This window comes from Budorcas taxicolor, chromosome 9 (assembly GCF_023091745.1).
Source record: "Budorcas taxicolor isolate Tak-1 chromosome 9, Takin1.1, whole genome shotgun sequence".
NCBI lineage: Eukaryota > Metazoa > Chordata > Mammalia > Artiodactyla > Bovidae > Budorcas > Budorcas taxicolor.
The window spans coordinates 87,885,136-87,912,398 of record NC_068918.1 but is presented as its reverse complement, the minus strand read 5'-3'; the positions used below and the strand labels follow the sequence as shown (position 1 = coordinate 87,912,398).

Here is a 27,263-nt window from a genome sequence, read left to right as displayed (position 1 = left end):
GCTCCTTGGAAGAATAGCTATGACAAACTTAGCGTATTAAAAAGCAGAGATAGCACTTTGCTCACAAAGGTCCACAGTCAAAGCTATGGTTTTCTCCAGTAGTCATGTTTGGATGTGAGAGCCCGACTATAAAGAAGGCTGAGCACTGAAGAATTGATGTTTTCGAACTGTGGTGCTAGAGAAGACTCTTAAGAGTCCCTTGGACTGCAAGGAAATCAAACCAGTCCATCCTAAAGGAAATCAACCCTGAATATTCATTGAAGGACTGATGCTGAAGCTGAAGCTCCACCACTCTGACCACTTGATATGAAGGGCCGATTCACTGGAAAAGACTCTGATGCTGGGAAAGACTGAAGGCAGGAGGAAAAGTGGGTGACAGAGGATGAGACGGTTGGATGGTATCACCAACTCAATGGACATGAGTTTGAGCAAGCTCCAGGAGATAGTGAAGGACAGGGAAGCCTGGTGTGCTGCAGTCCATGGGGTCACAAAGAGTCAGACATGACTTAGCAAACTGAACAACGACGACTTGAATGTGGACTGACCCTGTGAGCTTTTTAGTCATCGGAATGTAGTGGAAGTGACTCTGGGCCAGTTCTGGGCCTCAGCCTTATGAACACCAACCCACCCTTGTATCCAGAGCACGCTGCTGCTGCTGCTGGTAAGTCGCTTCAGTCGTGTCCAACTCTGTGCAACCCCACAGACGATAGCCCACCAGGCTCCTCTGTCCCTGGGATTCTCCAGGCAAGGACACTGGAGTGGGTTGCCATTTCCTTCTCCAATGCATGAAAGTGAAAAGTGAAAGTGAAGTCGCTCAGTCGTGCCTGACTCTTAGCAACGCCATGGGCTGCAGCCTACCAGGCTCCTCCATCCGTGGGATTTTCCAGGCAAGAGTGGGTTGCCATTGCCTTCTCCAAGGGCACACTAGCCACCAGGTAAGAAGCCCAGCCACCCTGAGACTGCCAGGGTCTTCAAAGCCTCATAAGCCAGATGGAAAGGCTGCATGAAGAAGCCAGCTAGGCCAGAGGCCTCTGAGGTCCCACCCCAGCTGACGGCCAATGCCAACTTACCAGCCTGTGTGTGAGGCTATTTCAGACCTTCCAGCTGTCCTTGAGACCAAGCCAACACCATGAAAAGCAGAAGAAACATTCAATACCACAACAGATAATAAATGGTTTTTAAGTCATTGAGCTTTGGTATGGTTTGTTAAATTACAATAGAGAACTGACACACATACAATACTTAAACACTGTATTTTTGCTTGAAGCCCAATAATGGGTTTAAATTAGTTAAGACTCTGATGAAGCCACAGCCTTGTCTTTTAGTGTGGGTCCCCGAGAGAAGCCAGGAGTCCACTTCATCAAATACACCACAACCAAAGGACAGCATCTGCCATCTCCACGCTCTGGTTCTTTAAAATGCAACAAAAATTTAAAGGTTTTCATAGGGTAATTTTTCTGGATCAACTAAACCTCAACAGTGCTTTCCGCTCCCTAACTTAGGGCTGATTTTCTTTTGGTGACCTATCTTCAGACTTTCCCAGGCAGTCCAAATTAGTTCATACAGAAACGGCAATTCCCTTTTGCAATCACATCTCATATATTTATATAATTGTTTACTAAATTCTGCAATTACAATTAAAACATACAAGAGACCTAAAAAGATTTAGGAACAGATGAGGAACTCTTGATAAATATATAGGTACAACTGGTGGGAACAGAAAATCACAGGAATTTTAGAGAGCAGTCTATTAGTCACAATCATTGATGATACTGTGAGCATCAGCTGATAGGTTTTACAGAAGAAATGGGGAGGGGGAGGTCTTGGGAGGGGTTAGGCGGATGAGTGTGCAGCTCTAGCTGGCTTAGATCTTCTAGAAGTCTTATTTCACTCATGAAAAAAGTGAAGTGTTAGTTGCTCAGTTGTGTCTGACTCTTTGCAACTCCAGGGACTGTCCCCCACCAGGCTCCTCTGTCCATGAAATTCTCCAGGCAAGAATGCTGGAGTGGGTAGTCATTCCCTTCTCCAGGGGATCTTCCCGACCCATGGATTTAACCCAGGTCTCTTGCACTGCAAGCAGATTCTTCACCGTGTGAGCCACCAGGGAATTAGATTTGTGCAAAGTATACTTTATCAGTCCTGAAGTACATAGAATAAAAAAGGACACAACGATGGAAAACAAATATATGAAGAAAAATTACCCCATATGGATAAAGTTTACTCATCATTAGAAATAAACATAATTATAAGCTATTTTAAAAATACTGTCATATGAAGGCTTTCAGAAAAAAATCATACAATCATATAACAAAATGCTTTAAATAGTTCATGTTATTATTCTTCACTTCTGGCTAACCAGAAGACTAACCAAAAAGAACTAGAACCAAAAAAAAAAAAAAAAAGAGAAGTTTTAGGTAGTTAAAAACATGAGTCGTGATACAGATAAAAGATAAATATGATTATTTCTATAATTTCGGCAATTTTACTGCAAACAGTTGAGTACTTTAAAACAATGGGACAAAGAAAAAGACATTTTCAAGTGTGCCTTCTTATTTTTGCCAGTTCTAACATCTCCAAAAAAAAATGTGAGCGTATCTATATCTTTATCCAAAGTTTTGCAAATCGATCCCTGACTGTATGTGTACAGATTAACAAGCAAACAATCAAAAGGGAAGAAAACCTTTTCTGAGGTGCACCCGCTTGTGCCGGTGGTGCTATCAGTAGGAAGCATGTCTCTAAACACAAGAGGTGAAAATAAGCAGCTGTCCTTCTCCTTACAGGTGCAATTTACAATTAATGCCGACCACAGACGTATCTAAAGAAAAGCACCATAAAACCGACGATTCGTGCAAACTGCTTCAGGCGTAAGTGACGAGAATTCTGGGGCTAAGGCAGGGAAACTGGAAAGAAGAAAGCTGTGCCAAAGCTGGGAGGAAAAGCCGAGTGGCCCACACCACACTAGGAGCACACAAGACATTTAAGAGTTTAAAGAGAAACAAGACCAATGTTTAAAACTGTAAAGACAGCAACAAAGAACTGCGACCGTCTTCTACTTACTGTCTTCCTTATAAGTGAGGGCATTTTCAAAATCCCCTTATTCTAACCCGAATTTACATGCGGAAAAAGTGTTGTTTATCATAAATTACTTCCCATGTAATTCTCAGAAATCAATGTAACTACAGAGCTGCTTTCTGTAGCAAACAGATGAGCTGTCTCAATCGCCTTAACTCAAGTTAGCATTTTTCTAAGTAAAATTTTAAAAACTGTTAACTATAAATATGCTCTATGACACACATATACTTTCAAAAGATGAACTCCAACTGTTGAGGGGATGAATTGAGGAAATACAAACATATGAGATGCTCTCCCAGGGTTTTCAGTGAAGAAAAATGGAAAGACAAGTGGGAAATGGAATAAGGACAATTTGGACATTAAACCTCTGACCTTGGCTTTGACATTAGCACACAGAGAGCTCATTTACTTGGAGACCAGATCTTGGTTTCCACCACCATGCTCCAACAAAAGAACCAGGACTTCTTGGCGAAACGGCCAATTCCTGGACTGACTGGACTGAGGAAGACATAATATGAGCTGGGCATATCTTGTACGTGCAGCACGCTGAGGAAGTGTTGAAAAAACAAAAAACCAACAGGAGCGTCTTAAAATGACCACAGGAGCAACTGAAAGAATCCCCACTGGCCAAAGCTGGAACAATCTGAGCAACAAAATAAATGTCAAAGCACTGGATTTTACCATGGACCCATGAGCCCACACTGACATAAGTAATTACTATATAAATAAACAAGAGGAGAGACAGACCTTTACGGGGAAGATCAAAGTAATTTACATAGACAAATGATCAAATAAATCAGCATTATCAGTAATGAGCCAGGTTAAGAACATGAGCTTTCAAATGACAAAGGCACTTCCCCTCTGGGGTCGCAGTCCCAAACTCCAATCAAACCACGCTGCTGCTGCTGCTAAGTCGCTTCAGTCGTGTCCGACTCTGTGCGACCCCATAGACGGCAGCCCACCAGGCTCCCCCGTCCCTGGGATTCTCCAGGCAAGAACACTGGAGTGGGTTGCCATTTCCTTCTCCAATGCAGGAAAGTGAAAAGTGAAAGGGAAGTCACTCAGTCATGTCCGACTCTTAGCAACCCCATGGACTGTAGCCTACCAGGCTCCTCCGTCCATGGGACTTTCCAGGCAAGAGTACTGGAGTGGGGTGCCACTGCCTTCTCCGAATCAAACCATGAAAAACAGTCAAACCCAAACTGAGGGATGTATACACAGTACCTGACTGGCCCTCCTTAAAACTGCGACAGTCATCAAAAACAGAGTCTGAGGAACAGTAACAGCCAAGACACGGACGAGGAGACATGATAACTAAATATAAAGGGGTGTCCTGGCTGGGATCTGGGACATGACGTGCCATGCCATGGGATTCCATGACAACGCTTGAGAAATTTACTATACAGGTATAAAAGACTACAAGCCAGGACGAAATGGAAAATGTTAACATAATCATAAAATTAAGACATTCTGTATCACTTTAACTGATGATTGTAGTTATAAAGCAATTTTTAAACGCTAGGCGAGGAAATTCCACTTAAAACAGTGACTTCCAAAACTGGGACATGCATCAGATTTCTACGTTTTGCATCAGCTACAGAATGCATCACACAGTGATAAACAACTTGCCCTGTAACAGTGTAACTAACAGTTTAACTGCTGCCTTACATACTGAACACCAAGCATGTATCTGTCAGGCACGATGCTTAACACCCCACAGGAGCTCATTTAATCCTCCACAGAGCTTTCTGGCGCCATTTTCGGAAAGGATACCTTGCCCACAAGGCCCATTCTTGTTGATTATGGAAATTATCATATTCTCGTTATCAAATACCTATCACATAGCAGGTAACTCAGTTGGGCAATCGACAGATGCTATGCCATCTCGGCCTCCCAACAGCCCTCTCCCGATCCCTGCGCTGCCGAAGAGGAAAAGCAGATGCAAAGGTAACTCGCTGCTCCCTGGAATGGGTCTGGGCAGAACAGGAGCCCTGGTCCGACCTCAAAGCCGAGGACTCGCCCACCTTGGGCCCCCCCTTCTGTCCCAGGTCCCTGGGGTGTCCACCTCCTCCGAAAGGCAGACAGAGCCCTGCACCCCTGGGGAAGGAGGTCCCTGTCGCTGGAGAGAGTGCTTGCGGGGAGAGTTCAGGGACCGAGCTGTCTGGCCAGTGCTGGGGTTCCCTCCTTTGGTGAAGCCTCTTAGCTATTCTACGTCTACATTCCTCACTTACTGGCGTGGGTAAGACGTTGAGTCTGAACTCTGCCCTGGGGAGACAGAGTGTGGCTACGATATAGATGAGGGGGGGAAACATGAGAATTTCGTCCTATTTCTGCGTGTCAAAAATAAGCTGTAACTCAACTCCACTCTCCTTCAGGTAGCTGCCTACCTCCTTGAGTATTATTAACTCCACCCTGGGTAGACACTGCATGGCTAAATATAAATGGAAGGCGGAGGGGGGGGACAGGGAGATGAGAATTTCATCTTATTTCTGCATGTCAAATATAAGGTGTAACTCAACTCCACTCTCCTTCAGGTAGCTGCCTACCTCCCCTACCAAGTACAGGAGTCACATCCCGTCTTCTCTGAACACCAAACAACCGGTTCCCCTAACTAAGAGCACGCAACAGATCAGGCTGGGGTTTCACTTTCATGTAAATCTGTGTGTTTATGTCTAAAAAAGAGCATAAAACCACCCCCCGGAGGGACAGGAAATACAAGCCTTTTAAATTAGAGACCAGTTATTTGAAATCAACAATTAACTTTGAGAATGGGATTCTCTGTAAGAGCTGAGATAGAAGAAGAAATAAAATCTTAAATGTATGTGATTTCATTCCCTTTAGGCTTTTTGTTTCTTAGGGTCTCTATTCCGATGATTTCTTTATTTACAGTTGAAAACTGCACATAAACTGCTGCACACTGTAGTGTGTTAACTACACCATCAGACCCTCAGTTCACTCAACATCGGCTCAACTGGACAAGGGCTGTGCTAGCAGTTGAGGAAACACACATTACTGAACAAGAGACTCACCATGCCTGCCCTCCTAAACTTTTCAATCTACACAGAGAACTAGGTATTTAGCAGGTCAGTCCAGTTGCTCAGTTGTGTCCGACTCTTTGCAACCCCATGGACTGCAGCACGCCAGGCTTCTCTGCTTCACCAACTCCCGGAGCTGGCTCAAACTCACATTCATCAAATGGGTGATGCCATCCAACCATCTATTTCATCCTCTGTTGTCCCCTTCTCCTGCCTTCAATCTTGCCCAGTGTCAGCGTCTTTTCCAATGAGTCAGTTCTTCGTATCAGGCGGCTAAAGTATTGGAGCTTCAGCTTCAGCATCAGTCCTTCCAATGAATTTTCAGGACTGATTTCCTTTAGGATTGACGGGATTGATCTCCTTGCAGTCCAAGCAACTCTCAAGACTCTTCAGCACCACAGCTGAAAAGCATCAATTCTTCAGCACTCAGCTTTCTTTATAGTCCAACTCTCACATCCATACATGACTACTGGAAAAACCATAGCTTTGACTAGACAGACCTTTGTTGCAAAGTAATGTCTCTGCTTTTGAATCTGCTATATAGGTTGGTCATAACTTTTCTTCCAAGGAGCAAGCATCTTTTAGTTTCATCGCTGCAGTTACCATCCGCAGTGATTTTGGAGCCCAAGAAAATAGTCTCCCACTGGTTCCATCATTTCCCCATCTATTTGCCACGAAGTGATGGGACCAGATGCCATGATCTTCGTTTTCTGAATGTTGACTTTTAAGGCAGTTTTTTTCATTCTCCTCTTTCACTTTCATCAAGGGGCTCTTTAGTTCCTCTTTGCTTTCTGCCATAGGGTGGTATCATCTGCATATCTGAGGTTATTGATATTTTTCCTGGCAATCCTGATTGCAGCTTGTGCTTCATACAGCCCAGCGTTTCTCATGATGTACTCTGCATATAAGTTAAATAAGCGGGGTGACAATACACAGCCTTGACGTACTCCTTTCCCAATTTGGAACCAGTCTGCTGTTCCATGTCCAGTTCTAACTGTTGCTTCCTGACCTGCCTACAGATTTCTCAGGAGGCAGGTAAGGTAATCTGGTATTCTCATCTCTTTTAGAATTTTCCAGTTTGTTGTGATCCACACAATCAAAGGCTTTGGCATAGTCAATAAAGCAGAAATAGATGTTTTTCTGGAACTCTCCTGCTTTTTCGATGATCCAATGGATGTTGACAATTTGATCTCTGGTTCCTCTGCCTTTTCTAAATCCAGCTTAAACATGTGGAAGTTCTCAGTTCATGTACTGTTGAAGCCTTGTTTGGGGAATTTTGAGCATTACTTTGCTAGCGTGTGAGATGAGCGTAATTGTTCAGCAGTTTGAATATTCTTTGGCATTACCTTTCTTTGGGATTGGAATGAAAACTTATCTTTTCCAGTCCTGTGGCCACTGCCGAGTTTTCCAAATTTCCTGGCATATTGAGTGCAACACTTTCACAGCATCATCTTTTAGGATTTGAAATAGCTCAATGGGATTCCATCACCTCCACTAGCTTTGTTTGTAGTGATGCTTCCTAAGGCCCACTTTACTTCACATTCCAGGATGTCTGGCTCTAGGTGAGTGATCACACCATTGTGGTTATCTAGATCATTAGATCTTTTTTGTATAGCTCTGTGTATTCTTGCCACCTCTTCTTAATATCTTCTGCTTCTGTTAGGTCCATACCATTTCTGCCCTTTACTGTACTCATCTTTGCATGAAATGTTCCCTTGGATTCTGTAATTTCTTGAAGAGATCTCTAGTCTTTCCCATTCTACTGTTTTCCTCTATTTCTTTGCATTGATCACTGAAGAAGGCTTTTTTATCTCTCCTTGCTATTCTTTGGAACTCTGCATTCAGATAGGTTTATCTTTCCTTTTCTCCTTTGCCTATAGCTTAACTACACACAAAGTGCTTCAAGAACAGTTCCTCATTATGTTGTGAAGGAAAACTACAAAGCATACCAGCAGACAGGATCTAGCCTGGAGATCCCTTAGGGTGATAACAAGGAAGACATCTCCAAAGAAGGACGGCTGAAGGCACTGACCAGGAGAGGGAGGGGGAAAGCGGCCAAGACAGAAGAGCCCACAGCTCCTCCGAGAAAGCCACAGGCCACGCGAGCCTGGGCTGAGGGCAAAGCAAGCAGAGCACACAAAGGAGCCGGCAGGCATCAGACCGAACAGAAAGGCGCAGCTGCAGAGGGCACTAAGCAGGGGCAAGGCAGGGGTGAACCTACCTTTTTCTTCAAAATATTTCCCACGTCTCCTTACACGAGCAGACAGGCACCAAGATACACCCATTTTTCTAACACTACTTTGACTTTTCCACACATAAAGCTCAACTATTCAGTCTTAAAGTCAACCTAAACAGCTATTCTGTCTACACTAGTCGAACAAACAAGAACAGTTCACCTGCAAGGAGTCAATAGAGAAAAAAACAATTGTTCACTTGAGAGGCACGATGCCTGTAGGAGTTGTGAAATTCTTAAAAATGGCAAGTTAACAGCTAAGAAATAAAACACTATGCAACATCAAAGATGCACTTAGAGATAAACAAAAAGTCCGTCTTGTGAAAAATATAACTACCTTCTAATTAAGAACGATGTAAACTGGGAGAACACTTTTATTGGATCTAAAAACTTTTAGAAAAAAGCTATTTCTAATTTTATAGCTCCCTTCACTAAGGAGAACATAATTGGTAACTGTGGTTGAATAAGTAGGCTAATGTGAAATTTGCTGGAAATGTGAGGCCTGAAGTCCAGTGTATTCCAAAGATAAACACCACTCACAGTTTCAGAAAGGAAACCGATTTCACAGTGTGTAATTACATGCAACATGTACGAAATATAGGGAATGTAAAAAATAAAGTATCAGAACTATGTTATTATACTTTGTGTCTCAATTGTGGGGACTACGAGTCCCCTGAAACTGAATGTAGATTTTAATTTACACGCATTTTTGGAGTCAAGAGTCCATAGTTTTATCAGATTGTCAGATGGAGTCTCTCACCCAAAAGAGTTAAGATGCACTGACCTAGACAATATTTACCAAACATTTAGCAGGGTTCTTCTTTCAAAATGTCTCATTCCGACATATATTAGACAGACACTCAAAGGATAAAGGTATCAGATGCATTAACGAATTCAAATCAGTATTTGAGCTACAAGGGTGCTTCCACATTAGGTAAGAACAATGCGTTCCCGACCACACAAGCCAGCTTTGCACAAAGCTGACTTTTAAATCACATACATGTCAAGAAGTTAACCACATAAGGCAGCGGTTTTCAATCTTTTGTGACGCTCTGTTGTTTTCTGTTTAGAAGGACACTATTCTCCATACTCCTTGTAAAAGCGGTCAACTAAAATAAATTAACATTAAACTGAATACCACAGTTAATTTAGGAATAATTAGAGAAATCCTTAAACGGTTCATAATCAAGGCTACAACTGAATACAATAAAGCCAAAGCCTTTGCAGGGTAAAATCAAGCAAATATGGAACACAATGATTTGGTGAAAGAGATAAATGGAGAATGTTCCACATAATACAGTAACAGAAATGTGAAAGCAGAAGAAAAAAATATTACAAGAATAGTTATTTGTAAGACTGACACACAAGACTAGAGACCATGGAAGAACAAGGGATTTAAAAAGTGATTTTCCAGTGATAACTTTGTGTTTACCTTTCTTGGGGTTCAATGAACTGTTTGAATCTATAGGCTTACAGTGTCTGTTCATTTTAAGCCATATTTCTTAAAATCTTTTTTCTGGTTTTCCTCTTCCAAGAGCTCCACTCACAGATCGGCTGAGTGCTGGACAGGATCGCCTGTCACTGCTCTTCTACACGGTTTTTCTGGCCTGCACACTCCCTGGACTGAACTGTGCGTGCTTTCTATTGCTATGTTCACAAGTCCATTTTTTTTTCCCTTCAGTGCCTGTGTGTAAGTTGATCAGTTGCTCAGTCCAGTAGCCTGTCAGGCTCCTCTGTCCATGGTATTTTCCAGGCAAGAAAACTGGAGTGCGTCGTCATTTCCTTCTCCAGGAGATCTTCCAACCCAGGGACTGAACTCGCATCTCTGGCATCCTTTGCACTGGCAGGCTGTTTCCTTACGGCCACGTTTTTCTTGTGTCTATTCTGTTGATAATCCCACCCAATATATTTGTCATTTCAGATACTGTATTTTTTCATCTTCAGACAGTCAATTTGAGGGTTTTTTTTAATGTCTTCTATTTTTTCTTCAATGTTCATGTTCTCATTTAAATACCTGAACATAATTCAATAATAAAAAGACAAGCCAATTAAAAATGGACAAAGGATCTGAATACACAGTTCTCCCAAGAAGATATACAAAGGGCCAACAAGCATCTGAAAAGATGCTTACCATCACTAGGAAAATGCACATCCCAACCATGAGACAGGACTTTACATCCAAAAGGATGGCTATCCTCAAAAAGGCAGATAATAATAAGCATGAGCAAGGATGTGAAGAAATCAAAACTCTCATACACAGCTGGTGGGAATGTCAAACGGTACAGCCAAGTTGAAATATCTATGATCCCGCAATTAGACTCCTAAGTATATACGCAAGAAAAATGAAAACATATGTCCAGACAAACACCTCTATACATATTTGAACACTTACAGCGTCACTACTTGAAACAGTCAGAAGGTGGAAACAAGCCGATGTCTATCAAGTGACAAGTGGATAAGCGGAGCGCAGTACTGACACATGCATTCAGTGGACCGCTATTCAGCCAAAGAAAGGAATGAAGGACTGATACATCGTACAAGAGGAATGAAACTTGCTAACATCAGGTTAAATGAAAGAAGTCAGTCCTAACAGACCACATATCACATGATTCGATTTGTATAACATGCTCAGAACAGAGACAAAAGTAGATTAACAGTCACTTAGGACTGGGAGGCATGAGGCTCACAGACAGAAGCAGCTAACAGGCACAGGGGATCTTCCCGAGGTGATCACAGTGTTCTAAAATTGACCTGGTGATGGCTACACATATCTTTGCACACACTAAAACAACTGATTTCTACTTTAAATGGGTGAATTGTATGATACATGAATTGTATCTCAATAAGGGGAAAAATGGGCTTCCCTGGTGACTCAGCTGGTAGAATCCATCCACCTGCAATGTGGGAGACCTGGGTTCAATCCCTGAGTTGGGAAGATCCTCTGGAGAAGAGACAGGCTACCCACTCCAGTATTCTGGCCTGGAGAATTCCATGGACTGTATAGTCCGTGGGGTCGCAAAGAGTCGAACATAACTGAGCGACTTTCACTTTCAAGGGGAGAAATATCAGTAACCTCAGATATGCAGGTGATACCACACTAGCGGCAGAGAGAAACTAAAGAGGCTCTTGATGAAGGTGAAAGAGGAGAGTGAAAAAGCCGGCTTAAAACTCAACATGCAAAAAAGGAAGATCATGGCCTCCAGTCCCATCACTTCATGGCAAAAAATGGGGAAACAACAGAAAGTGTCAGACTTTATTTTCTTGGGCTCCAAAATCACTGCAGATGGTGACTGCGGCCATGAAATTAAAAGACGCTTGCTCCTTGGAAGAAAATCTATGACAATCCTAGACATGATACTAAAAAGCAGAAACATCACTTTGCCAACAAAGGTTGAGTCAAAGCTATATTTTTTCCAGTAGTCACGTACAATTGTGAGAGATGGACCATAAAGAAGGCAGAGCACCTAAGAAGTGATGCTTTCAAACTGTGGTGCTAGAGAACACTCTTGACAGTCCCCTGGACTAACAGGAGATCAAACCAGTCCATCCTAAAGGAAATCAGTCCCGAACATTCATTGGAAGGACTGATGCTGAAGCTGGAGCTCCACTAGTTTGACCACCTGATGTGAAGGGCCAACTCAGTGGAAAAGACCCTGATGCTGGGAAAGATGTGACGGCAGGAGGTGAAGGTGGCAACAGAGGATGAGATGGCTGGATGGCACCACCGATTCGATGCACATGAGTTTGAGCAAACTCGGGGAGATGGTGAAGCACAGGAAAGTCTGATGTGGTGCAGTCTATGGGTGTTGCAAAGAGTCAGATACGACTGAGCGACTGAACCACAAAGGTTGTTTTACTTTTTTTTCCAAAGGGACACCTCAATATGAACCGGGGACAAGCAGGATTTGAACAGAATGCAACCTTACTTTTACTAAAACAAGGGAATGGGGATCTTATGATAGGTTCTAGGTCAGCTCTCGCTCAGAGAGCAATTCCAAGAGGAGCGCTCTTCCCAGGTACGTAAGATGCAGAACCTAGAGATGCAGAGAGGAGTCGACATCCTGCATAAGGAGTCTGAAAGAAAGGACACGCCTTTGTCTTTTATCCACAAGTTCTCAGGAAACCAGAACACAAAGAGAGTGCAAAGGAAGAGGTGCCAAGAATCAGTAAACTATTAAAGTCTTGCCAGCGATAATTCATTGAATTAACTCTTATTCCATCAACAGATACTTATTCAGTAATACTAGGCACACAGCTATTAGAACAAGGTTTACAGTGATGTAAAAATACAGAAACCAGTATTATAAGCTCTTTTATAGCTTATGGTGTTTTTTCCCCACAAAATATCATAGAAAATGGTACTTACTGCATTTTTCCAGAAAAATGGGTCTGAAATTATTTTCCCTTAATGACATGTGTTGGTCTTCCTAGCTTTAAAGAAATGGAAGGAAACTAAAAAGAAAATATTTAACTATGTGAACATTTAAAAATATAAAAAATAATAACAGTCATTTAAAAAGTTAACCTGGAGAAAAAAAAAAAACACTGTCCTTAATTTATAAAAGATTCATTAAAACTGGAAAGAAAAATCCTGATACCAACAGGAAAATAATGAAAAAATACAAAAAAAGATAATTCACAAAGTAAACTTAATTACCAATAAAACATGAAAGCAGCTCCACCTATTATTAGTTACCAGACACTTTAAACAAGATAGCTCTTTCTGGGCTATATAAATTAGCAAAGGCTTTAAAAAATCCTCAAAACTAGAAAGCTCATAAGTTAAGCACTATTTGTGGCCTGTACATTTTTATAATCTTTCAGAAGAAAATATTTAACGATAGGTATTACAACTCTTAAATGTGTTCAAACTCCTTTCTAATTCTGCATTTAGAAAATGATTTCACAAAAGCCCCCAGAAGAGCCAACAGAGGTGTGTTATCAGGAGGTTCACTACAGTGCTCTCTGGAACAGAAAGAAACTGGTAATAACTTAAATGGTTTATGGCAGAACCACAAAATGGAATGAGAGAGCCAGTTTTAAATGATAGTTAAATATTGTTACTAAGATGGCAAATGCTCACAGTATGTTCGGACAATATATCATGCCCACCTCTGTCGAGAGGGACCTCCTATCACCCCTGTATAGTTTACTTGGGAATTATTCATTTTTGTGAGATCTCTTATTGCTACAGCAAACCATTATTTAAATCATTCATCACATCCTTTCACATTTATGACTAAAGAGACAGTACATAAAACAGAGGACCACAGGCTCTGAAGTATAATGAAGCTGAATGAGCCCTGAGTCCAGGGATTCTGAACTCACATTGACACGTCTCTTAAAGACTCACTTTCTCCATCTGAAAAATACACTTCTAGTTTGTAGCCTCATTACAGAAAACATGTGATACTACTTGAATGATGGCACACAGGCAGATGACAGATGCAAGTTTATTACCATTTCCACAGCAAATCATGAATTATAAAGTTTCCATTTACCTTATCTCTCTCAACTAGATTATAAATTCCCTAAAGACAGGGCATGTTTTATGTTACACTCCTACACAATACAAGTATTACTGGCCTAGGGGAGTGAGAGGAGAGGGCGATGGCACCCCACTCCAGGACTCTTGCCTGGAAAATCCCATGGACGGAGGAGCCTGGTGGGCTGCAGTCCATAGAGTCGCGAAGAGTCGGACACGACTGAGAGACTTCACTTTCCCTTTTCACTTTCATGCACTGGAGAAGGCAACGGCACCCCATTCCAGTATTCTTGCCTGGAGAATCCCAGGGACGGCAGAGCCTGGTGGGCTGCCGTCCATGGGGTCGCACAGAGTCAGACACGACTGAAGCGACTTAGCAGCAGGGGAGTGAGAGAACACTGCAGGAGAAAAGAGACGAAAAGGGCAGCTGATGCCCAGAGACCAGTCCACTCACAGGCGAGAAGCTCCCAGAGACCAGTCCACTCACAGGCGAGAAGCTCCCAGAGACCAGTCCACTCACAGGCGAGAAGCTGAGAAAGACGTCATGTTCGGGAATGGGAAAATGTCCATTGTGAGTGGAGACTAAACTCTAAGATGCAAGTGTCTCCCGGGGTCTATTCGGCCTGGTAGTAGTTGTTTAGTCACTAAGTTGTCTCTGACTCTTTGCGACCCCAAGAACTGTAACCCACCAGGCTCCTCTGACCATGGGATTCTCCAGGCAAGAATACTGGAATGGGTTGCCATTTCCTTCTCCAGGGGATCTTCCCGACCCAGGGATTGAACTCCAGTCTCCTCCATTAGCCGACAGGTTCTTTACCACTGACCCACCAGGGAAGCCTGCACCTCAGGTTAAAAGGAGTCTCAAATTTAGCTACCCCTGAGTGGCAACTTTGTGCAGGGATATATTGACAGGTCTTCTCACAAAGTGACTTGAATTGAAATTCAGGGCCTCCCTCATTGTAGCCAAATCTGAGTCTGGGGAGTTGTCCACCTCAGAAAGCTTCCTGCATCAGGGCTTGGGGCAGAGGAGATGGGAGTTGTTAATTACTGGGCACAGAGTCTCCTTTCAAAGACCAACAGTTCTAGAGACTTGCCACACAACAGCCTGAATGAATATACTGAAACACTACTGAGCTGAACACTTAGAAATGATTACAATGGTGGGGAAAAAAAAGCAAAAAACAAAAACAACCCTCCCCCAAAACCCTGAGTGAATAAAATACACTGTGACACATTTACACAATGAAATACTTTAAAGCAACAAAAATACAGTAGCTCAGAATCCACCTGCAATGCAGGAGACCCTGGTTCCACTCCTGTGTCAGGAAGACCCCCTGGAGACGGGATAGGCTACCCAATCCAGTATTCTTCGGCTTCCCTGATGGCTCAGACCGTAAAGAATCTGTCTGCAATGCGGGAGACCTGGGTTCAATCCCTGGGTTGGAAAGATCCCCTGGAGAAGGACATGGCAACCCACTCAGGTATTCTCGCCTAGAGGAGCCCATGGACAGAGGAGTTGGCAGGCTGCAGCCAGACACAATGTCACAAAGAGTCAGACACGACTGAGTGACTGAGCACAGCACAGCACCCAGAAAACACAGATGGCTCTCACGGACATCACGTCTCTTCAAAGATGTAAAACGCCGCTAGGTGTCAGGGCGATGAGGAGACGAGGGGCAGCGGCCGGGCAGAAGGGGTCTGTAGGTGCCACTCTCTTCACAGAGCTCACCTCCACAAGCACCCTCACTTCTAGACGCCAAATCCTGCTACACGTGTCGTATGTATCAAACGTCTGCCTTACACCATATAAAAACAAACATTGCACAAAAATCTAAAATTAAAAAAAAAAAAACCTGAAGGAACCTAATTGGTCACTAGCCTCTCTTTCTCTTTTATCCTTGTATTATCAAATTCTGCCAACAGCCTATATAGTTGCCTCTATTTTATATAAAATTCAATATGTAAAATTCTGTACTTAGGAACAGATTATACCTAACATAAATATATGCATACTCTTTAGTAATGCGATTCCATTTCCAGGATTTTATTCTAATAAAGTATCTTGGGTATAGACGAAGACTGAGCCCAAAAGAGCATTCATAATATTGCTGCTTATAACAGCAAAAGAAATGGAAACACCTCAAAAAGCCGGACAAGAGACTGGTTAGATTAACCGAGGTCACAAGCACTTCCGGGAACAGAGCCGTGCCGGAACCCTTGAGGGGAGTCAGGCGGCAGCAACAGGGGTTGCCCCTGGCAGACCAAGACCACGCCAAGCTCCCTGTAGTAAGGATCACCGCGTCCTTCTCTTAAGTTTTCCATCACCCACAGAGAGGGGCTTCTTTCACTGAGCTGCTTCCTCGAGAGCAGGGCATCAGCTCCAGGCCATGGTGCCTGCCTCCTGCCAAGAAGGGCCACCTCTGGGCCTGAGGAGAAGGACTCTCCCATGTACTTTCAGGGACAGGCTCCCGATGGCCTGTTTAAACCACTCTGAGATCATACCAGTGGGTTGAGTCAGGACTGACAGAACTGTTGAGAAAGTAATTCAAAAGCAATTAAATTACAGCATACTGATAAATAAGGAATAGTGTTTGTTATTAAATAGTTTACAACATGGGAAAGTGTTCATGATATGCTAGCTACTAATGGTGGCTCAGATAGTAAAGAATCTACCTGCCATCCAGGAGACCTGGGTTTTACCCCTGGGTTGGGAAGATCCCCTGGAAAAGGCAAGGGCGACCCACTCCAGTATTCTTGCCTGGAGAATCCCATGGACAGAGGAGCCTGGTGGGCTACATACAGTCCACAGGGTCGCAGAGAGTCATACACACCTAAGCAACTAAGCATGCCAAGATAAACTGTATGGAGGAAGAACTTACACGTATAAGCTTATATGTGTAAATCTCTCTCTCTCTCACACACACACACAGATAAGACATAAAGCCCAGGAAAGAAATAGGCCAAAATGTTAACGGTGACTATTTTTAGACAGTAGGATTATGACTATTTTCTTCTTTATACTTCTCAGACTTTTCTACAATTGACATGTGTTGCTTTTATAATCAGAGATTTCTAACTGATTAAGAAAAGTAATCTCACTCACTTTTCTAAGGCAATAACAGCTAGACCAATCTGGAAAGCAATACTTTTAAACATAATGCACAACATTTTAAAAAATGAAAACAGTACTAACCTAAGTCGTAAAGACATGTCAAGTTAAACCAAAAAACTAAAAAGAAGTTCTAGAGAAAAAAGACTGAGCTATACCTAACGACCTAAAGGAGTCATTCAACCTACAGTATTACACTTCTGATTTTAGTAGAGTGATTTATGATCCTTGGGTCAGAATTCTAAATACCTTCGGGAATGATATGCAAAATAATTACAGCTGAAGCAAAGGAGGGAATTTGGAAAAGCCGGGTCCCCAAATCCTCGTTTATGACTTCCACAGACACAGAAAAACAAATGTTTCTTGGATAAAGATTATTCCAACTGTTTTAAAATGTATGTAGACTCAAAGCATACTTGATGGCCTTTTATGAAAATTAATTACAATGGACTTCCCCCCCTTATCACTTTAAAAGAAAAAAATTAAAAGAAGAAAAGAAATGTAATAATGATAGCTAAAAATTACTGGGTACTTTTTGTAAAAGGTGATTGGCTCATCTAATTTAGTAACAACCTAGGAAGTAGGTGCTATTATTATCTGCTTTTCAAATAAGGAAACTGAGTCAGAAAGAAGTTAAATAATTCCCCAGTATTTAACAGGCTGGTACTCAGAAGGTAAGATTCAAAGCCTGTCTGTCTAGACTAACACGCACTCACTCTAGTACCAACACCCATGTGCTCTCCCCACTGTAGCCACAGCCTCCTCCCCCCGAAAAGAGGGGCCACTGATCACTATGACACTACGCCAGGAACTGGGGCCCGAGAGTGAGCCAGACAACCATGCCTCTGCCCTTCTGGAGTCTGATGTCTACTGAGGCCGACAGACAATAAAAACACATTCACACAAATGGATAATCACCAATGCTGAGACACTAGACCGTGGCGGAAAACCATGGAGACCAGGAAGACTTTTAACAGAAGGACTTGATCTAACCAACGCCTCAAGAGGCCAACAATCCTGTCTGCAATGCAGGAGACACAGGAGACCTGGGTTCGATCCCTGGGTTGGGAAGATCCCCTGGAGAAAGAAATGGCAACCCACTCCAGTTTTCTTGCCTGGAAAATCTCAAAGAGACAGAGTCCAGCAGGCTACACTTCAAAGGGTCACAAAGAGTCGGACAGGCCTGGGCAGGCACACAGGCACTGGTGAAAGGGTACAAGGTCAAGGAAAGGCTGACCCTGAGGTGAGCAATGCCTCAGAGAAGACCAGGAACAGGAGGAAGACTTAACTGGGTAGAGATGACACCCCAGGACATCATTTTCTTAAAAATATGCTTCAATGCAGTGAAAACTGCTGTACCCTAACGCATGCATGCACGCACGTAAACACACACACACACACACACACACACGCCCAGGAGAGAATGAGTTTCTTTTTTACCTTTCCTTGAAGACTACTCCATTGGAAAATAAATAAATAAATATTAGTGTTTCAGAGAAAAATGAACAAATTATCTAAAGTATTCATATATTCCAATCCCAATATTACTCCAAAATTTATACTAAATTTTAAACTCATCTTTACAAGTCTTATGTTTAAGGATAACCAACCAAGAGAACGACCTTGGGAGACAAAGATTAAGATGCATTCTTATTCTTGCCCGTGGGAAACAACACTGTTTTCAAGGAAGAAAACAGCCAGATCCTAATCATGCCTGGCTTCTTCAAAATGCCTTTAGATCATTTAGTGGGCAAACACTGTGCTGTTCTCCTGACTCAATCTCAAGGGACAAGGTATAACAGCATCTTCCCTTAATTTCGGTGGAGCCATGCTTTTCAAAGTGAGAGTCACAACCCACTTGTGGATGATAAAATAATTTAATGAGTCATGATGAACAGTCTTTTTTAACAGAAGAGAACAAAAACAAGAGTTACTGGAGTATATTGTATAAGGCCAAGAGCTGTTCCATAAATTTTTATTTCAGTTACACAGCATCCACACGCTGTTGTAAAATATATTTCCTCCTACAGGTCACAACTGCAGCCAGAATTTCAGTATCACCACCCCAAGACAGAAATTACAATCTTACCTCCGCCTTGGCCTAAAGACGACTACTGGAAAGAAGAACGAGATCTCTAAAAAGGCCTGAGCACTGGCTGCTCTTTATTCTGGGCGCCTGAAAGACTGAAGGGAAGTTTCATGGGGTAAAAAAAGTTGTGTACAGTGAGTTTGGGGGAGATTTCAGGGTAGGGTTTGTTTCTTTTTTTTTTTTTGCTTTTTTTCCCTAAAATTCCTTCATCACTGTTCCATCCTGTAAAGTCCAGTTAATCCAGAAAACACGGTATTCCACTGTGTTTGGTGTGTGGGTTTGAGCTGAACAGCACCTTTAGCTTTGGACCTGAAAGGGAGCACAGTATGACAGAAGGAAAGGGGAGCAAGAGCCGGTGGCCTCGGGGAAGCCGCAGCCTCTCCGGGCTGGCTTTCCCACCTCTAAAACAAGGGGCGCAGCCCAGATGATCCCCAAGCTCCCTTCTGGCTCTGACCTCCTGAAAGTCTACAAGCAATGCAAAGTAAGACTAAACGCACACTAAGAGTCCCACCATCTGTAAGACTTGCAATAAAACACTAAGTGCTCAATTCCGCATTGGAATAAGAACTAAACACTTAAACATTCAAAACACTAACTCTAACCACTTAGTGAGAAAACCAAGTTATACCTACATTTTTATGTTCCCACATAAAAAGACTTCAGAATGTTTAATGGTACAATAAAAATAACGCATGTATTCAATTTTCTTCCAAAATATTTCTGAAAGACTGAAAAGGCTGACAATTTGTTAATTTTACATCTCTAAACTAGCTGTCCTCTAATAAGCCCTGTTCAGAACATTCTACAGGTCAGCAGTATCCTCAAATAGCCTGCTCATATACAAAAAGGAAAAAAAAAAAGTTCCACTGAAAACAAAGGTTAGTAGCCACTTTTTTCCACAGAAGGCTTAGTTCTTCTGAAATTATGCTGAAATGAACTCCACTTATAAAATGCTTTTAAAAGAATGCCTAATATAGTCTTAATAGCTTTCCCTGCTACCTTATAAACATTTGGCATCCACATGATCCATGAGACTACTAAGTCTATCAACGTCTGCAAAATACACCAAATGATCTTAGAGGTCAAAAACAAATTTTCATACTGCCTATGCCATTAGTACTTAAAGAAAATCAACTGGATACAGTCAGCTCAGATAGTTCATACATTCAAAATTCTTAAGAAGAAAATTTAAATTAATTTAAAGTCTGGCAACAGCACTCCCTTTGTATAGCAAATAGAATCTCATCAATTTCAATTTTAGGGACAATGCAAAGTAGAGAGACTTAAAATTCTAAATGTACAATAGGTTAGGTTTTCTTTTTATTGTAAAATAAAAGCATGAAACATTCCTTATGAAAAATTTTAGAAAAAAGTAGCATGTATCCCTTCGACCTATTTTCTAAACACATACACACTTTTTTGTTTTAATAGGATCACACTAAGTATAAGGGTTTTAATTCAAATTATTAACAGTTTAAACAAAAATAAAGGGATTTACTATTTCACATGCTAGGTCGAGAAAAACGGGAATGAATGTAGCAGAAGCGGACAGCGGCCAATGACTTCTCTTGGTCACTGTCTGAAACCACACTGCTTCTCTCTGTGAGATGGTGACTAGAGGCCCAGGGAGCTACCTCTAGGCTCAGGACCGCACAGGATACGTTTCAGTTACTATAAAGCGCTTTTCTGTCCTCCGGCTCCCATCTGAAAGATCCTAAGAAAGAGCTCCAGGGGCCTCGCCCTCCTCAAGTGCCACCCCCTACAGCTAGGCAAGTGGAGAACAAGGGCAGCTCCGTCTCTGCCACGGGGTCACGAGAGGGGCGGCCACACGGGGAGGCCAGACAGGGCGGACAGGCCGAGCTGGCGGGGCAATGCGTGTGACCCGAGCAGACACCTCACCGGCTCGCTGCCACACCCCGCGCATGGGGCTGTGTGCTCTGCCCTCTCAGCGAGCACAGCGGTGGCTATGGATAAACCAGAAGTGCCCAGGGAATCTTTTTAACAACAGGTCCCACTGGTGTGTAGACTTACCTAGGAGGAATTAGATCACAAGCATTTGCCCATCTCACTGAATACACCTTAAAAGCATGGTTTTTTAGTAATAGCTACACAGAATTTTTTTATGTGGGTCTAAGTTTTTTACATTTAATTTTATGACTTAAATCCAGAAAAACCACATGCCATCATGATCTTTTTTGAACACAACACTCACAAGAGACAAAAAGCATTTTAGGAAAGCACCAACAATCACCAACATCTTTGCCACACCTTTTCAGAAACCAGCCAAAGGACTCTGTGGGGGGGCGGTGTCAGAGGAGTGGATTATGGGGGGGGTGGAGAAGGTAGGTGATCCTCTGAGGCTTACCATTAGCAAAAATCTACCACTGACAGTTTTTTAAAACCGTTGTCTTTAAGGGACAAGGATACAATATACCTCAAAGTAAAGCAGGAAAAGCAAGGTTTGTCATGATCTAATTAAAGGAAGATTAAAGGTTAAAAATAAACACACTATTACTTAACCAACTGAGGGAAGTTAGTGATCAATGCGTCCCCTGGACTGCAATGAGATCAAACCAGTCAATTCTAAAGGAAATCAACCCTGAATATTCATTGGAAGGACTGATGCTGATGCTGAATCTCCAATACTTTGGCCACCTGATGTGAAGAGCCGACTCACTGGAAAAGACCCTGATGCTGGGAAAGATTGAAGGCAGGAGGAGAAGAGGACGACAGAGGATGAGATGGTCGGATAGCATCACAGACTCAATGGACATGAGTTTAGCAAACTCCAGGAGACAGTGGAGCACAGAGGAGCCTGGCGTGCTGCAGTCCATGGGGTCGCAGGGTCGGACACAACTCAGTGACTGAATAACAAGTGACCGATGGGGGGAAATAAGCAGCGTGTGTGAAGTCTAGGGAAACGAAAGCCTGAGAGTAAGACTCTGTCACACGCCTCTCATCCTGGGAGCAGGGTGTATGCCCAACAGGGGTACAAGCCAACATCAGTCTAAGATTATTCCACTAATCTCCCTTGCTGACATCACGCTGACCAATCAATCTCAACTCTACTTTGGCAAGAGGGTACACTGACCCACCAGCCACAGAAGAAGCCAAGTGCGAGCTGAAGCTCCATGCCTGGACCTTGCTTATCTTATCCTGCCAGGGAATGCCACCTTTTAAAGACCCACAGCAGGGACTTCCCCAGTGGTCCAGTGGTTTAAGAATCTGCCCTGCAATGCAGGGAACATGGGTTCAACCCCTGATCTGGGAAGATTCCACATGACTTGGGGCAACTAAGCCTATGCACCGCAAGTTCTGAGCCCGAGCTCTAGAACCCGGGAGCTGCAACTGCTAAAGCCCGAGAGCCTAGAGTCTGTGCTTCACAATGAGAGAAGCCACCACAATGAGAAGGCCAAGCACCAGAGAAAGCCCAACATGCAGCGACGAAGACCCAGCACAGCCAAAAAAAAAAAAAAAACATAAAGACCCACAGCAGTCCCTGGCCAAACTCCCTTTCTAACATCTCCTCCACTCCTTAAAGAAATCATTTCCAATGGCCTACCCACTGGTGGCATCAAAGTGTCTTTAGAAAGAATACAAACCACCTGGTCAAACGAGAAGGCTGAACAACAGACTGCTATGAGTGAAAAAGGATAATCTCTGAGGAATGAGGAATTATGAAGTAACAGGAAGTTATTAAGGCAAATGCATCCAGTAAGCAACCAAGGCTTTATATACCGGCATTTCAGCAGGGCTCAGAACTAGATTTACAAGACACCCAGAGAACACAGATGAATGAAGCAGAAGCGACTTCTGACAACATAACAATTAAAGGGAACCACAAAGTCCTTCCTGAGAGACAGCCGTCCCCATTTTAGAACATGAAGGGGGAGCTTCTGCTTCCCTGGAGCCCTTTGTTAACTGCTTGTGGTCACTGCTTCTCTGCCCAAAGCCACCCCGGTCAGTGGTTAGCGCCCCCTTAAGGGTCTCACGCCACGCCCATCACTGATGTGGCCCGTAGAGCCTGCAGCTAAACAAGGTGGGTTCCACCAGGGAGAATACAGAGGGAGGGACATCCCATGTCGGGACTGAGACAAGCAGGCTGCAAGGGCACAGTGAGGTAGAGAGACAGGGGTCAAATCACCTAGGAGTGACAGGATAGCCAAGAACTACTTTTTTAGCAGCACGACCTATTTTCTTCAAATAAACTTGTAAGAACTACATTACAGTATATAATAAAGTCAGTGGTTTCAAAAAGTTATTTGAAGTAACCTGTACTTTACACAGTCAATAAACAAGAACAATGGGGCTATTTTTAACATAAATATTTTTATGAAAGCTTACAGAAGATAGGCACAGTCTCCAATCAGCTTTTAGCAGCTAAGATCAGTGCTTTTTAAAGTGCCGATTCAAGAAATCACAAAAGTAAACTGTTCCAGATCAGTTTTAATAGCTCTCCTGATAGTTTCGGGATCCTCCTACAACTGACCCAGAAGCTTAAAAAAGAAATTGTTAAGAAATGCTTATTTATTCCTAAGTTTAATCACTAACAATAACAACTGCTCTATCCTTATCATGAATTATTTATCAAAAACGAGGACAAGAGGCATCCACGAATGACAACAGGCAGTGAGACTCTAAGTGCAAGACCGCCTCTCAACCTGTCTTGTGTTCCCCGGTCATTGCATAACTCTCACGTCAGCAGCCGCTGAGCAGATGTGCTGGGCTGGCACCTGCCACCCTGCAGCCCTGGCCAACGTGTGCAGGCCTGCTTTCCACCAAAGACCTGTGCATTAGATCAGCCTTCCTGATCAATGACACACCGCCATGAAGGACGTGAACAAAGATGGCAGACGGGGAGCTTCACTCTGGTCTGCCCCCAAACCAGTTAACCTAGTAGCACAAGGCACGATACTGGTCCCCGGTGTGGCCAAGTGTGGCATCCAGCATTATTTGAAAATGCACACCAAGCTTCTCTGAAATGGTTAAAAACACAAACAGAAGAGATTCAAACACACAACTGCAGAAGCCCTGAAACATCTTCTTCTAATGACGTACAGTCAACTGGTCAGAGATCAGCTCTGCACAGTGAAGAGGCGGTGGTAACAGTGAGGATGCACAGAAGAGCAAATACCAGCTCTGTCAAGCAATGTTCTACAGACTTGCTATTGTAAAATGAACTGCGATGTTGCTAAGAAAAATATTTCTAAGATCTGCTGGTTCCGTGCACTGCTGCTCACTTGAAGTTGGATGAAGCCCATTATCCTGACCTATTTCTACTATAACAGAGACAGAGACCTGGCTGAAAACGCAAGGTTTCTTTTCATCATTAGCGAAAGCCATTTTTAACAGCACACTTTCAATTCTCTCTGTTCCTTTTACTTTTACCTAAGAATGCTCACATCCATTTTTTCCCAGAGTACAGCTGTACAGACTTATAAATTCTGATCTGCTCATTTGTATCATGAAATCACATCTCCTTTTTATGGGGATCAGACACAAGGAAAGTGCAGCCAGACCTGAGCTCAGCACTAGCTGTGAAAGCCTGGATAAAACAATTAACACTGTGCCTCAGTTTCCTCATCTTGAAAAGAGACAGTAATAGGACATACCTATAATGCTGTTGGTCAAGATTAAACAGTTAACATAAGCAAAATAAACGGCACGTTTTAAGGGATAAGTGCTCACTATTATTATTTTTAAAGAGAACCTTACAGGGGTCAAAATAATCAAGAATGACTCTACTAACAAATGCACAAACTTCCTGACAAAAGCTCTAAAAATGTTAGCTACATTCCAAAGGACCAAAACGAATTCTCATTGCACCACGTACCATGACTTAGAGAAGCTGTTTCCTGAAAGTTCACCAGAGGATCTCAGGAGTTTGGAATGAAGGAAAATGAAGAACGACTTTCTTCACAGCTTATTAAAAAACAAATCTGTTTGGGCCGACTGGGTCGTAACAGGCACGAATGTGGTTCCTGTATTCGGTTCAAACTACAGCTACCAACTTTTAAAACTTCTTTAAGGAGGAAAAAGGACACTTAACTCCCTTATTCCTGCAACTACACAGCAAGACAGTTAAGATGCAGGAGCAGATGTGGAAGTTATTTTCCTTACGGGGACAGGGGGCAGCAGTCTGCAAGTTTATACCGGGCGATGCAGAGGACAGGGGGTAAGAGGGCATTTGAATAGACAAACAGAGGCACGCAAGAGGAGCGGAGTGCTCCAGGGTTATGGTGCGTTTCCGTCTCCCAGTCACTAAAACGGCATAATCACTGAGGAACAGTCTCTAGGGGAACCGAACGCCACATGCACGCTTTGGGTACCAAAGTTCCATCTTAGAGCTTTCCCGCGGGGGTGGTGGTGGGGGAGCCAAGTTGTGCACAAATCGGTCCTTTACTTGGTATGCACGTGCGAGCAACCGTCTGCACCGGGCTCCTACCGACGGCCGGGAAAGGCGGGGGGGTACCCTCGGAAAAAGAAAGCAACCTGTTTGCAGAGCTTAAATGCAGTTTCTCAGCAGGCACCCTCGGGGATGGGGGGGGGGGGGGGGGTGGACAAAAACGGACGGCAGGAGGAGAACGGACACGAGCAGCGTGTATATGCTTCGCGTCCACCCTGCCTCGGAGAGGGGCGCAGGGGAGGCAGCGTTTTCGCTGGAGACGAGGGTCGCGGCTGCAGCGCGGGGCAGGGGGTGGGGGTCTCCCAGGGCGCCCCCCGCGAGCATGGGAAGCCGCAGCGAGGCCGGCGGGCTGGGCGCTCCCGCGGACCCCGCGGCGCCCCGGCCGCGCGACTCGGCCGCCCGGGGTACCGCCCCGGGCTGCGCGCCGGCGGCCCCTTGGATGCTCCTGCAGCACCTGGCGGGAAGCGGAGGACCCCCTAAAAAACACCCCGACACCCCACGCCCCCTCGGGCCAGGGCGCGCCCCGCTCTGGGCGCCGGGCCCGCCGCGCTCACCTCGCCGCCCGGCAGCGCTCGGGCTCGGGCTCTGGCGGCGGAGGCGGCGGCGGCTCCTCCATGGCGGCTGAGGTGACGGCGCAGGCGGGCGGCGGCACCGGCGCGGCGGCGGCTTCTCTCATCCGTGCGCGGGGCCCCGCATGGCCGCGGCGGGCAGCGAGCGGCAGGCGGGCGCGGGGGGCCCGGCGCGCCCCGGGGGTGCGGGAGGGGCTCGGCTCCGCCCCCGCCGCGCTAGCCCGCCGCGGGAGCCGCTCGCGCCGCGGCCATCTTGGAGACGGCGGCCGGCCAGCGCCGGGCTACGGCGGGCGGCGAGGGACACGCTTCCCCGGGCGGCGGGCGGCGGGCGGCGCGGGACACGCTTCCTCCGGCGGCGGGCGGCGAGGGACACGCTTCCCCGGGCGGCGGGCGGCGGGCGGCGCGGGACACGCTTCCTCCGGCGGCGGGCGGCGAGGGACACGCTTCCCCGGGCGGCGGGCGGCGGGCGGCGCGGGACACGCTTCCTCCGGCGGCGGGCGGCGCGGGACTCGCTTCCCCGGGCGCCGGGCTACGGCGGGCGGCGAGGGACACGCTTCCGCGGGCGGCGGGCGGCGCGGGACTCGCTTCCGCGGGCGGCGGGCGGCGGGCGGCGCGGGACACGCTTCCTCCGGCGGCGGGCGCGGCGGCGGCCCGGGAGGGCGGGAAGGCGGGGGCCCGGGGCAGGGCTGCGGGCGCGGGTGGGCCGGTCGGGGTCGCGGCACCGCCGTCTGGCTTCGCGCAGCTGGACAGTGTGCGGCTGGCGGTGAGCGCCGGTGCGCCCAGGTGGTCGGTCAGCGTTGGGCGTGCACCCTGCGGAGGGCGGCGCGGCCTCGGCGAGGAGGCGGTTCTAGACCTTCCGGCGCTTTGTAAACTTCAGCAAGGCGATCGTAGCCAAACGGACAGGCCGTCGTCCAGAGACAGGGATGGGTGGATGCAACGCTGGTCATTCATGGGCGGGCGCCCGTGCTTTGGGGGTCCTGGGAGCGGTCTAGGGGAGCGCTATGCTTCTGAAAGCGCCGTCTTCAGCACAAGTTAAGACTCTGGAAACGCAGAACCTTCATGTCGCCCCGCTCTCTACAGGGCGGGAAAGAATGCTTATCTAACCTCCTGACGGCAGGATCACAAGAAGGGAGTATGGGTCTTGCAGACACTCGAGTTGCAGTGCTCCTACACCGAGGGAGAAAGAGATGTTCCAAAGATTATTTCAGAGTCAAAGTCAACTGTTGAAATTCCACCGCATCTTTTACTCACAGAGCATGTCAGGG

The 27,263-nt window shown here is 45.1% G+C and overlaps 1 protein-coding gene across 2 annotated transcripts in view; it reads right to left on the bottom strand.

Annotated features, from left to right (window-relative positions):
* Nucleotides 1-26,088, bottom strand: part of MAP3K4 (mitogen-activated protein kinase kinase kinase 4) — a 105,554-nt gene extending 79,466 nt beyond the window's left edge. For both annotated transcript variants that reach the window (XM_052645503.1, XM_052645504.1), the window contains exon 1: nt 25,984-26,088. In XM_052645503.1, the coding sequence (XP_052501463.1) occupies nt 25,984-26,045 (62 nt within the window). In that variant the 5' untranslated portion in view covers nt 26,046-26,088. The remainder of the gene's footprint in view (nt 1-25,983) is intronic.
* Nucleotides 26,089-27,263: the final 1,175 nt, after the last annotated feature.